General features: G+C 38.0%; 1 protein-coding gene across 1 annotated transcript in view; it reads right to left on the bottom strand.

The window, feature by feature from the left end:
- Positions 1 to 13268, bottom strand: part of STAP1 (signal transducing adaptor family member 1) — a 34809-nt gene that overhangs the window by 20617 nt on the left and 924 nt on the right. The window contains exon 2 of the mRNA XM_025887419.2: positions 3537 to 3608. Coding sequence (XP_025743204.1) covers positions 3537 to 3608 — 72 coding nt within the window. The remainder of the gene's footprint in view (positions 1 to 3536; positions 3609 to 13268) is intronic.

Below are 13268 nucleotides of genomic sequence, written 5' to 3'. Positions count from 1 at the left end.
CATTCTTGACTTCTTTTTATTTTCCTCTGTTTTGCCCAACATAACTTATTTTGCTCTGTTCTTGTAGGTCTCCTTATTTTATTTTTCTGAATAAAGTAAGGCATAAAAATAAGTAAGTAAATTTTTTTCCAGATCTATTCCTATGTTGATGAAGTTAAGGGTAATTTGGGTTGGCCTATTTATTTTCAGTGAACAAAGAGCAAAATTTAAAATGGAAGGGAAGGTATAAGGGAAGCAGGATAGAATTTCAAATTACATAAGATCTTTTTCTGATAGATTGTCTAGATTAAGCTAAATGAATTTTGCTGATACAAAGGAGGAAGCAACAGAGGAAGAAGTGGCCAAATTAGATAAAGTGCTGTAAACTGATCTATTGATTAAAAGAAAGGAAGTTCTATCTTTTTTTTCTAACTATAGTGTTGAAAAGAGCCTTAAAGCTCATCTGTCTAATCTATTGCCCTCATGCTTGAATCTCCTTCACGGTATCCCTCCATGTAGCCATCCTGTCTATGCTGGAATATCTCAGACAACAGAAAACTCAGGCCTCCTATGTCACTCTGCCTACTAGCAAGCTTTTCCTCATATTAAGCCACAGTTTTTCTTCCAGAGAATTTCCATCCATTGGTCCCAGTCCCCTTTCTCTGCAATAACATGAAACAAATTCACAGGCTCTTTCGCATGACTCCTGACAGCCTTTCAAATAAAGGCAGCTTTAAATTCTGCCCAACTATCTGCCGAATATCTACAGTTCTCACCTGTTCTGTCTCTGTGCTTTCTCCTGAGAAGATCACCCAACACATTTCCTAAAGCCTGTACCCTCTTTTAACAAAATCGGTAGATGGACAGTTCTGCAGTATTTCATCGCAACAGTCTCTTCGTGGCACAATGGTTCAGAATGCTGGCTCAGGAGCAAGATCTGGATTATACCTCTTTTGTTCACTGTCTGATCTTGCACAATTTCTGAATCCTGAAACTTGACTACCCTCATCTATAAGTGGTGATTAAAACAGTACCCACTCTGCACAGTTGTTGTGAGAATTAGATGAGATATTGTATATAAAATGCTTGAATTGCGGGCATCTGGGTGGCTCAGTCAGTTAAGCGTCTGCCTTTGGCTCAAGTCATGATTCCAGGGTCCTGGGATCAAGTCCCACGTCGGGCTTCTTGCTCAGCAGGGAGCCTGCTTCTCCACCCCTCCCCTGGCTTGTGCACTCTCTCTCTCTCTCACTCTCTCTCAAATAAATAAAATTTTTAAAAATTAAAAAAATAATAAAATGCTTGATTGCTTACTCTGTGCCAGCTACTCACTTAAGTCCTTACCTTCACTACCTCGTTTAAACCTTTTGATAACCTCATGACATGGGCTACTCTTTTCATCCTAATTTTAGAGATGTGAAAATAAACATGTTGGACATGATCTTTTATTTGGTCATCTAGGTATACTTTTATCCCTTCACTACACAGTGCTACGCACCAGGAGAGAGACTGATGTGGACAACATCTGACTTCCCACTGCGTGGGACCCTGGTTGACACTGGCAGAAGATCAGAAGACCAAGGAGAGTGAGCTATTTATTATCCTATGCAATTGTTTCCTCAAAGATCATACTCCTCTCAATACACTCACCTTCGCACACCTCGGTTCACCGTTCTCCCACTTTTTTTTCATATCCTGGACATGATAGAAGGGTGCTGTTACTAGCCTCAGAGTTCTGTTCTACCCTTTGTGGTTTTCCTACATCCTGTCCACAGCTTTGAATATAGCATCTTCATTAAATTTTCTTCAAAAATGCCCAATTTGAGGAGCGCCTGGTTGGCTCAGTCAGTGGAGCATGAACTCTTCATCTCGGGCGTTCAAGCCCCACGTTGGGTGTAGAGATTACTTAAAAATAAAATCTTTAAAAAAAAAATGCCCAATTTGAGATGTCATCTGTTTCCTGCCACTTCCCTGTCTGATAGACTGAGACACAGAGAGGTTGGTAACTGGCCCGAGAACCCACAGCTCACAGTGGCAGGGCCAGCATAAACACCCAGGCAGTCAGCCTGAAGAGCAGGTACCGCCTCCTGCCAGGGAGTAAGTGAGCAGTACGTGTTTGCTCTGCTGCTTACCTGTACTACACAAGGTGTAGGCCAGGGGTTGTCACGGGTTTACTGCCATCAGTAGGAAGTAGGAAGGCACAACAGAAGAATTCATTTTGTTAAAACTTATTATGGTGTTTGGAAACACCTTTACACAAATCTATCCAGAACTCCAGTGAAAGATGATCATTTTAAGTTTGTTTTTTGTTTATTTTTTAAACGACATCTGGTGAGTTTACCACAAATGGCACTGAAATGCCTGCAGGTGGAATACATCACAAAGGCTCTTTTTCTGTTCCTTTCATTAGATCTGGACATGTAATAATGATGTTCTAAGAACTGTGGGCTACTATATCCACGGTCCAAAGTGTTTATATTTAAACAAGTGACCAGGGGCGCCTGGGTGGCTCAGTTGTTAAGTGTCTGCCTTCGGCTCAGGTCATGATCCTGGGGTCCTGGGATCGAGCCCCACATCGGGCTCCCTGCTCGGCAGGAAGCCTGCTCTCCCTCTCCCACTCCCCCTGCTTGTGTTCCCTCTCTTGCTGTCTCTCTCTGTCAAATAAATAAATAAAATCTTAAAAAATAATTAAAAAAAAAAGCAAGTGACCAGATCATAAAATCTCCTAAGGGCATTGCATTCCAAGGTAGGCAAGCATTTGGCACTAAAATATTATTTGTGGAAAAAGTGAAATATACATTTTTCTATTTTTGTGGGAGAGTTGAAATATAAATCACTTATTTGAAATTACTACTAATAAATAAGTCTTAGAATCTCTTTATTGTTATTCTCATGCTTAAGCTCTTAGAAGTCCTCTGTAGTGGGTTATGTTTTTGTTTCCCTAGGAAAATTAAATTGTGTCATATGTTATAAGGCTTTGGGGGTTATCTAGCTCCTTTCAGATCATTAGTGCATGCTAGAGCAAGGTAAAATGCTGGGGAAATTTAGGCTATCTCTTGGCATTAAACAAGTTGTATCCAGATATCTGGCTAAAGTTTTCACATTTCGAGACACCCCTGTGGCTCAGTCAGTTAAATATCTGCTTTCAGCTCAGGTTATGATCTTGGAGTCCTGGGATAGAGCTCTGCGTCCAGCTCCCTGCTCGACAGGGAGTCTGCTTCTCCCTCTCCCTCGGCCCTTCCCCCCTGCTTGTGCTCTCTCTCTCTCAAATAAATACATAAAATCTTAAAAAAAGTAAAATAAAAATTTCACGTCTCAGCTATGTTTCTATTATTGGCATCCGAAAGAAAAAAAATGCAGTGTTTTTTTTTTTTAAAGATTTCATTCATTTATTTTGACAGAGAGAGCCACAGCGAGAGAGGTATAATAAAAGTTCTTATTTGAATTGGTTTTACTAGAATATCTTTATGTCAGAAGACAGAAAACCCCAAATGAATAAAACTATATGACAAGTCTATATTAGGAAAAATTCAGTCAACTGAATATGTTTTACTACTTACTGTTGGACTTTTTTTGTCAGAATAAAAGAAAAGTGTAGTTCCTCTCAACTCTGTCCAATAATGTTTATACACCTGTGGGAAAAAATTATAAGCATTATTTCATTGGTATATATTCAACTATTTTCCTATTAATATTTTTCTTTGTAACTTTCTTAATCGCTATTTGATATAAGGTTCTTCTTTATCCTGAGATAAATCACCTAATTTTATAGCTTAATTTTACATTTAACTCTTGATTAAATCCTTTACAAATTTATTTTAGCATAAGGTGTGAGGTAAGGATGTAATTTGATTTGTGTTTAAATAGATCATTTTTCAAAACTTTCCCCATTGATTTAAGACACGACTTTTTATGTAGGTTTCAGTAGAAGTTTGCACCTGTAAGAGGGGTCATTTAAAGGGTCAGGATAGGACAAGCATTAAATATCTACATTCCAGAACAGTTGAAAGGATTGAATGGATTGATAAATGTAAAGCACTTAGCAGAGTACATGGCTCGTAGTTTCAGTTCTATAAATAGTATATGTTTATATAAATAAAGGCAATGTGAACCGTTCATAATCATAAAAATAATTTAACATGATCAAAACTGAACTTTGAAGTCCAAATTTCATTCATGTGGTGAATATTTCATTATTGCTACATTCACATTATTATGGGTTCTATAGAAATACAACTTTTTAAGTTTAAAAAAATTTAAAGTCTCATTTCACTCAAGTGAAAATTTATTTAAATAAGGGGAATTTACATTTTATTTTTTTATTTGTTTTTTATTTATTTTTGAGAGAGAGAGAATGACAGAGAGAGAGAGAATGAGAGGAGTGAGGGTCAGAGGGAGAAGCAGACTCCCTGCCAAGCTGGAAGCCCGATGTGGGACTCGATCCCGGGACTCCAGGATCATGACCTGAGCCAAAGGCAGTCGCTTAACTAACTGAGCCACCCAGGCGCCCCAGGGAATTTACATGTTATTATGAAGACTGTCTATATTACGAAAGAATGGCAAGGGGATTTCAAGAATAAAATCCTTCCACATCTTAAGACTTACCTTCATACACAGCTCTTTCCAAAAGTATGTTTTTTAAAAATTCCAGTTTCATAGACATGTTGATCATTCCTTCCTTTAGGGTTTAATAAGCTCAATTTTTATAACACATTGGATTATCTTGATTTATATTGAGGATTAATATAAGGGAATTACATGAAATTTTTTTCTTTTGCTTATAAAATGTGAAGATACTTTTATACATTATGGTATTTTGGGTCTCTTTAATACTGACATATCATTTATCCTTTTTTTGACCAGAAAATGTCACCTCTTCAGAATTTATATACGTCTTTTCTAAAATACTGGGAACTCTACGGCCCATCTTGTTTTTATTTGCCTCGGCTCCCCGGAAGCTCAAGATTAAATTCATTTTGAATTAAAACAACCATCTTTCTTATGTTCTTAATAGAACTACTTTCTCCCTTTCTCTTCATGCCTGATAAGGTGCTATTTTAGTTAGCTTTTACTGTGTAACACGCCACCCTAAAACTTAGCAGCCCAAATTGCAAACATTTTCTATTTCCCATCATGCTGAGGCTGGTGATGATTCTTTGGGCATGCTTCCCTGTGGCAGATCTAGGGTGGCCTCACTCATTTGCCTGGGGTCTTAGCTGGAAGGCAGAACTGAGAGTGATACAATCAGAAACATATTTGGTCTTTTTCCCCAGTTCCTGGCATAGAGATTCTAAAACTCGGCATTTCCTGAGGGACGGGAGTGTTTTTATTATTCACAATGAGCCCCTTTACATAATACCTGAGTTTATACTAATGAGGTGACTTCAGATGGGACCCCTGGTAGCTTCAGGCTAGGTCTGGTGGCCAGAAGAACAACTGATTAATGGGTTGGAATTTTCAGCTCCACCCACCAACCTCTAGGCAAAAAGGGGGGTGGGCTGGGAGATTTAAGTTTCATAAAAACTCTTGAACAATGTGATTTGATGAGATTCGTAATTGGTGAACACATCCACATCCTGGGAGGGTAGTGCGGCCCGACTCAATAGAGACACAATAGTGTTTGGGACCCTTCCAGACCTTGCCCCAAGTACCTCTTCATCGGCCTGTTCTTTTGTATCCCTTACCAGTAAATATAAGTAAAATGTTTTCCTGAGTGCTGTGGGCCATTCTAGTAAATTATCAAATCTTAGGAGGGGGTCATGGGAACTCTTTTTTTTTACCTTAAGATTTATTTATTTATTTTAGAGAGAGAGAGAGCCAGCAGGGGGAGGGGCACAGGAAGAGGGAAAGACAGAATCCCAAGCAGACTCCCCGCCAAGCATGGAGCCCAACTCAGGGCTCCATCTCACAACCCTGAGGTCATGACCAGAGCCAAAATCAAGAGCTGGACATTTAACCGACTGAGCCATTCAGGTGCCCCAGGAACTCTTGATTTATAGTGAATTGATCAGAAGTATGGGAGGCCTGGAACTTAAAATTGGTGACTGAAGTGGAGGGCAGCCCTGTGGGACTGAGCCCTTAATTAAGCCATGGGGTCTGCACTACGTCCGGATAGGTAGTGTCAGAATTGAGCTGAATTGTTCAACACCCACTTGGTGTCCAGAGAATCAGAGAAGTGATTGTTGGTGTTGGAAAACCCCCCACTGAGGCAACTGGAGTCTCACTCCATAGGGTCTTGTCTCCAGTCAGGTAACCTAGACTTGTTCACATGCTAGCGGAAGGATTCCCAGGAACAAGAGAGGGCAAGATCCAATGTCTGAGTACTTTCTAATGTGCTTTTGTCACATTCACCAAAGCATGACCCAGTCCAGATTTCGAGGGGTAGAAAAATAGAGGCAATCTCTTGATGGAAGAGCAGAAAAGTCACATTTCAAAGGGAGATGCATACAGTGAGGCTTGAACAAATTGGTAGTATTACTGTAGCGATCTACCTTAGGGACAGAGCTGGAATGTGGCACAGGTTTCTTTGTCCAGGACCTGTGGTCTTTCCACAACATCCTACCTCCTAATTGACAGTTGGCTATAATGTAATGTATGGAACCTGCTGATGCCTCCTGAGCCAAGAACAAATTAACAAAGACCAATTCTAAGGGGCATAGGATTGAAGGATCAGCCAAAAGATGGCCCCCAAAGGAACAATTATGAAAATGGGCAAATAAATTCTTCCTCTTATCTGAAATCCAGATACCCAGTATTTACCTGAGTCAAGAAGTGTAATAAGGCCAGAGAACAAACCTTGCCTTCAGCCCCATCAGAAATCTTTTATTTCCCTCTTTTCATATACATGGTGTTTGTTATTGGCATTGCGGTAGCGCTTTGCCTGGATTTTCTGCTGCCTTCTTATGCCCTCCAATCTACCCTGCACAGTGCAAGAGAGTGAATTATCTCCTCCACAGACAGTAGGACTGTCCCAGGTTGGGAGACAATATGCTCAACTTAGTCCCTTTCCGTCCTCTCTCTGCTCAGCCTACTGGGAGGGAGTGGGCAATCTGCTCTGGTCATGCCATGTGGCAAAGGGCCTCTAAGAGGGGCAGCATTGTGGCTCTTAAACTGAGTCAGTGAGTGACTCAAGGTAGCTCAAGCCTATCTAAATTTGGGGTAAAGTGTTAGCATTGTTTTGGCCATAAATCTAAACCACATATTATTAATAGATTGTATTGATGATAAAAGTACCTGACTGATCTTTGTGGGATTCCTCTGTCTTAATTTTTAGTTGGTTTCATACTTAGGAGACAAAAAAAAAAAAAAAGATCCCACAAATGGATATAAAAATCTACAGAGCAGGGGAAGTGGGAGTAACTGCTAATGGGGTTCCTTTTTAGCATGAGGAAAAGGTTCTAGAACTAGATTGTGGTAATGTTGCACAACTTTGTGAATGTATTAAAAGTACTGAATTATAACGGTGATGATGATGATGACAACTGTGTCTCCTATATGAGGGTGCACTGTTAAGGGACCAAGAGTAGAGGTAGACACCAGCCTCTTGCTCTTGCTTCTTAGAGTTGTTTAAGGATTAAATGGAATAATACTGTATATAAAGCACATAGGACCTGGGATTTAGCAAGTGTTCCATAAATGTTAGCCACTTAAAAAAAAAAAAAAGCATTGTCTCATCACTCACATTAACAGGTACTTTGCATTTTAAATTATCCATATATTTTTTGCACAATAGTGATTTTATGTGTGTATGTGACAGTGGTAGCATCTAAAAATCTCCAAAATAGATCTTTTTTGATGGGATTCAGTATGAGAAGGGAAGGATATTTTGTGAGCCAGGATAATGAAACCCATTACCTTTCACAAATAGTATGAAAGTGTGCTTTCATATTGTCTTAAATAGAGAAATAGAAAACTACCTTGAGAAATTCGGCTTGAGAAGTTGCTAATATATATACTGTCTCTATGACCAGGCAGATATTCTGTAAAACCCATGAGGGCATCTGGTTACTCTGTTGAAAAATACTTGAATTTTCTCAGGTTTGACTTTCTTTCTTTTTTTTTTTTAAGAGTTTATTTATTTATTTGACAGAGAGAGAGAGCACAAGCAGGGGAAGAGGCAGGCAGAGGGAGAGGGAAAAGCAGGCTCCCCACTGAGCAGGGAGCCCGATGTGGGACTCGATCCCAGGACACTGAGATCATGATCTGAACTGAAGGCAGACGCTTAACCGACTAAGCCACCCAGGCGCCCCAATTATCAGGTTTGACTTTTTTTTTAAGATTTTATTTACTTATTTTACAGAGAGAGACACAGCGAGAGAGGAACACAAGCAGGGGGAGTGGGAGAGGGAGAAGCAGGCTTCTTACAGAGCAGAGAGCCCTATGCGGGGCTTGATGCCCAAGGACTGACCCACCCAGGCACCCCAGGTTTGACTTTCTTTCTTTTTTTTTTTTTAAGATTTTATTTATTTTATTTTGACAGAGAGAGAGAGGGAGAGCACAAGTAGGCAGAGTGGCAGGCAGAGGGAGAGGGAGAAGCAGACTCCCCTCTAAGCAGAGAGCCAGACATGGGGCTCCATCCCAGGACCCTGGGATCACAACTGGAGTTGAAGGCAGCCTCTCAACCAACTGAGCCACCCAGGCGCCCCTTGACTTTCGATTAATAATAAAACAATTCAAATTTGAAGAGGGAAGCTTTTTTTTTTAATCATATTCTTTTTAAGGCTTTCACATTCTGTTCTAGTGATAAGCCTGTGCAGTGCAAGGAGCAAGTCAAAGCTACACTGTATTTTGGAACTAGGATGGGGGTGAGGGAGAGTGGGAGATATCAGAATACAGGCACTTTAATTGGAGAACCTAATCACGGGTTGTGTAGTTTTCTGGAATATCGCATCTAGGACTCAAGTTCAAACTGGAGATTCTCTGATTCTCGGAAGAAAAGAAAGCATGAGAAAACCCTGAAGTCAAAGTGTAGCACTCTGTTCATCTTCTTAATTAGCCTCATGAGTATTAACCTGCCATAAGACAGAAAAACTAAAATCACTAATAGCCAAAGTGTATTGAGTTTTTTCTGTGTATACAGACAGACATCCATCTGTGCTTCTAAGAAAAATTACTGAGGTGTTCAGTCATGAGAGAGAGTAGAATTAATCAGGGAAAAATAAGAATTTTACTGGTTGGGGTGCCTGGGTGGCTCAGTCGGTTAAACATCCACTCTTGGTTTTGGCTCAGGTCATGATCTCAGGGTGGTGGGATCGAGCCCCGCGTAGGGCTCTGTCCTCAGCACAGAGTCTGCTTGTCCCTCTCCCTTCCCCTCTGCTCATCTCTCAGCTCTAAATAAAATCTTTTTAAAAAAAGAACTTTACTGGGAAACAAACATACAGACTCATGGAAAGGATTAAAGAGGGTTTGTTAAGTGGGGGAAGAAGTAAGAACAAAGGCACTGAGTTGATAGTAAAGGCAGCCTGGAGGAAAAGAAAGATTACAAATAGCAGTAGGTCCTGTGAACTCCAACCACAGCTACAAACCTAAGAACAGATCAAACTTGTATTCAGAATGCAGAGATCACAGTCTTGATTTAGTTTCTGATAAGCTCTTATAAACATACCAGTACAATCTGAGGCATCTATAAATATCAATCTCAATAATCAACACCTTGGTATATATTTATATCTATAGAGATATGTAAATATTTTTAAAAATTAATTTTGAAGAACACATTTTTGAATGAAATACATTTAGCACAAAGTTTTTTTAAATTTTTTAACAATCATTAGTGTTGAATTTCTGAAGAAAAAGGACTGAAATGGGATTTTGAATTTATCGCTAGCTTCATAACTATTAGCTGACCTTGCATTTAGAGTTCAAGGTCAGTATCTCATTTTTATTTAATTAAACAAATGTTTTTGAAAGTCTACTGAGCTACTATTGAGCTCAATATGATAAAGAATCTAGTGATGAGACCTCCCCAACCTTTGGAAGCCCACAATCAAATGGAATTAGTTTAGTTTGTGAGGCATCATGTTGTCAAATGCTTTTCAATAAAATCCAAGCTAGCCTCCTTAATGGATGAGGATCCTTGAACATAACCTTTGTGTCACAACTCACTCACCTGTGAAGTAAGTAAAATAATTTCTACACAGAAGAGTTACTGTGAGGATCAGAGCAACAGGACATAACAGAGCATAAGATAGTATGGTATCTATCTTATGTCCATATCTCAGAAAAATATACCCATTATTATATAGTCCATTTGATCATCACAACAACCCATTCAGTTACACAAGAAAGTAATTATCTATCTTACAAAAGAGGAAACAGATTAAAAGATTTAAGGGAATTGCCCAGCTTCCATAGTTGGACTGATATTTATATCTCCTGGCTCTCCAGTGCTCTTTTTTTTATTGTTGTAACTAGTAAAAATGGATTACAATGCAAAATCCAATTAAGCTCCTCTCTATCCCCTGTCCCCAATAAAAAGTTCCGATTCTTTTTCCTGTGAGCAAGTCAAGTACCTTTGCTCAAGGAAGGATGTTGTATAGTGGTCTCCAAAGTGGGGCACAAAAACTCCAAAGGTGTGCAAGATAATTCCACTGGGGAAGAAATTTTTAGGATATCTAATTATATTTCATTTATGTTTCTTAATAACTTTTCTGTATATATGAAATATTTTTTGAAGTATTAGTACAGGAGTACAATACATAGCTTCTAAATAAATTAATATTCTTATATTAGAGATCTGTGCTCAAAAATGTTTTCTTGAAAGGAGTGCATTGTTTAAAACATTTGGAGGTTACCAGCATAGAGAACTATGTTTAAGGGCACAACTGAGATAGCCCTAAATTTTTTCTCAATGAATTAATGGCAATTAGAGGACTAGTCAGAGAAATATTATTTTGATACTATTATGATGACCACATTCTTATGTTCAGGCTAATAAGAAGACATATGATACACATTATCCTTAATTTTAGCATATCACAAATTGAAGAAACTATGAGCTTTCTCTTTTTAAACAGTTCCAGAAAAATGAGAATTTTCCCCATCTGCAAGAACTGTGTTTTCATTGGTTTCCTGCCATGGCATGCTCTTATTATCTTCCTGATCAATCCAAAATTCTAGTATTGTGGCTTAAGTAAGTCTTCCTTCATTATCTTTCCCACGAAGATTATGTATTTTTAATGGGTTCTTGACCTGGAATCCATGGGCTTTCTGGAATTGTATTTAAAATAGTATATGTTGGCACCTTTTCCTAGGGGCAAAATTCCTTAAATTCTTAAAAGTGCCCCTGTCACAAAACAGCTAAGAAACACCTCTAAATGTGTGATCCCCTTACAGACTAGGTTACTCCTCGGTTATATTTTCTCTAGCTTAAATGTTTTGAGTTCCTTCAGCAAAGACCCCGCTTAATGTTCTGCAGAACATCACAACTTCCTCTAGCCCATTTTCTTTAAAGATAACCTTTTATTACCCCTGACTCACCCTCACTTTCAACGGTTCCCTTGCTGCTGCTTGCCTAGAAATCCCACTATTTTCCTTAACTTTTTCTCCCAGCTTTTATTTACTAGCACTGTAGCCCTGTGGCTCTCCTTTGAGCCGTATTAACAGTTGACCCTTCAACAATGCAGAGGGGTTAGAGGTGCTAACCCTCCTGCACAGCTGAAAATTGCGTTTCACTTTTGACTCCAGAAAAATTTAACTACTTATAGCCCGCTGTTGACCAGAGGCCTTGCCAGTAACATAAACGGTCATTTAACACATACTTTATATGTTATATGTATTATATACTGTATCCTTATAATAAAGTAAGCTAGAGAAAAGAAAATGATATTGAGAAAATCATCAGGAAGAAAAAATACATATATAACAGTGTACTGTATGTATTAAAAAAAAAATCCGAATGTAAGTGGGCCTACACAGATCAAACCCATGCTGTTTATGGGTCAACTGTACTTATGGACTTAAAACTGATCTTAGTATGTTAATAAGAATATGACAAATAATGAAATGGAAGGAGAATGAATCTAATCTTTAGTGTAAACCAGGTATTTTATATGTTATCTCTTTAATCCTTGAAACCACCCTATAAGTCGACATTATTGTCCTCTTGCTCTCCTTGACATACAAGTAAAAGATACGTTGCTATGAATTCAAGTGGAAACACAAGCTAATTTGATCAGAAATATTTATACCTACAGTTTATTCTTTCCATTTCAAAGCATGCTTTCTAAGAAAAGGTAGAGTAGCAATCAGGTAAGGGAGTCATCCCTCCTTACTATAAACTAAGCCTCTTGAAGGTAGGGTGTTTGTATTATGTTTATATTCTCTAGAAGTCCATATGATGTTTGGTGCATAGGAGACACACAATAAACATTGCTTGAATGAATAAATTAATTGAGTACCTGTTGTGTCCCAGGCATAGTACCTTGGGTAGCAAGTCGTATTTTTTCCATTTTATAGTTTGAGAAAATTGAATCTCAAGGAGATAGGATAACTTGTACAAGATCACAAGCTGTTTAAGTGGCAAAACCATTAGGTAAAGACATATTTTACTGACTCTCTAAAATCCTTGTTCTTTCTGTTAACCATACCAATGGAATACCTTCTTTAAATATTTTTAAAAACCCAATATCAGAAACAGTTATTATAAATACTTTGATAGATATTTAATGAATAAGCAAATTTAAATTACAAATCAGAAATTTTATTTTCCCAATTCCAGTTTCCTGGCAAAGTGTAACAATGTGGATAACCTGTTGTAACAAGATAGAATTCACTTTAAAAGCATAAAGGAGGAACAAAAAATATTCTAATGAGCTGCCAAATTTACTAATACATGTTTAACACCCATAACAGAATGTAAGCTACCATGTCTTTGCAAAAAAACCGGAATGTGCTATTACAGATATTTTCACATACACAATTTTTCTGTTAATAAATCTTAAGAAAATATATCCTATTATCATTATTAAACATTTCCTATGACATTTCTTGAAACAATTTTTTCTACTTTGTTAGTATTAAAATTTCATAAAATTTGACCTAACTTAATTATTTCCTTTTTCATTAGTAACAGGCACTTTCATGTTTATTTCTCTCATTAATTTCAAATTCTCCGTAATTGGTATTTTAAAAACACTGATTTTAACTAATTATAAGTTTTTATTTTTACATTTAAAAAAATACGAAATGCTTTTTGCATTTTCTTAGAGTGAATGTATTTATGTAGCTTTGTGTATATATTACCCACACTGCACCTACATATTAGCTTTTCAAGTCACCATGTTAATGTGTTA

Source organism: Callorhinus ursinus, unplaced genomic scaffold (genome assembly GCF_003265705.2).
Source record: "Callorhinus ursinus isolate GAN/ISIS: 27379988/994484 unplaced genomic scaffold, GSC_fseal_2.0 scaffold4, whole genome shotgun sequence".
Classification (NCBI taxonomy): domain Eukaryota; kingdom Metazoa; phylum Chordata; class Mammalia; order Carnivora; family Otariidae; genus Callorhinus; species Callorhinus ursinus.
Note: the sequence above shows the minus strand (reverse complement) of the source record. Positions and strands in the feature narration are given on the sequence as shown.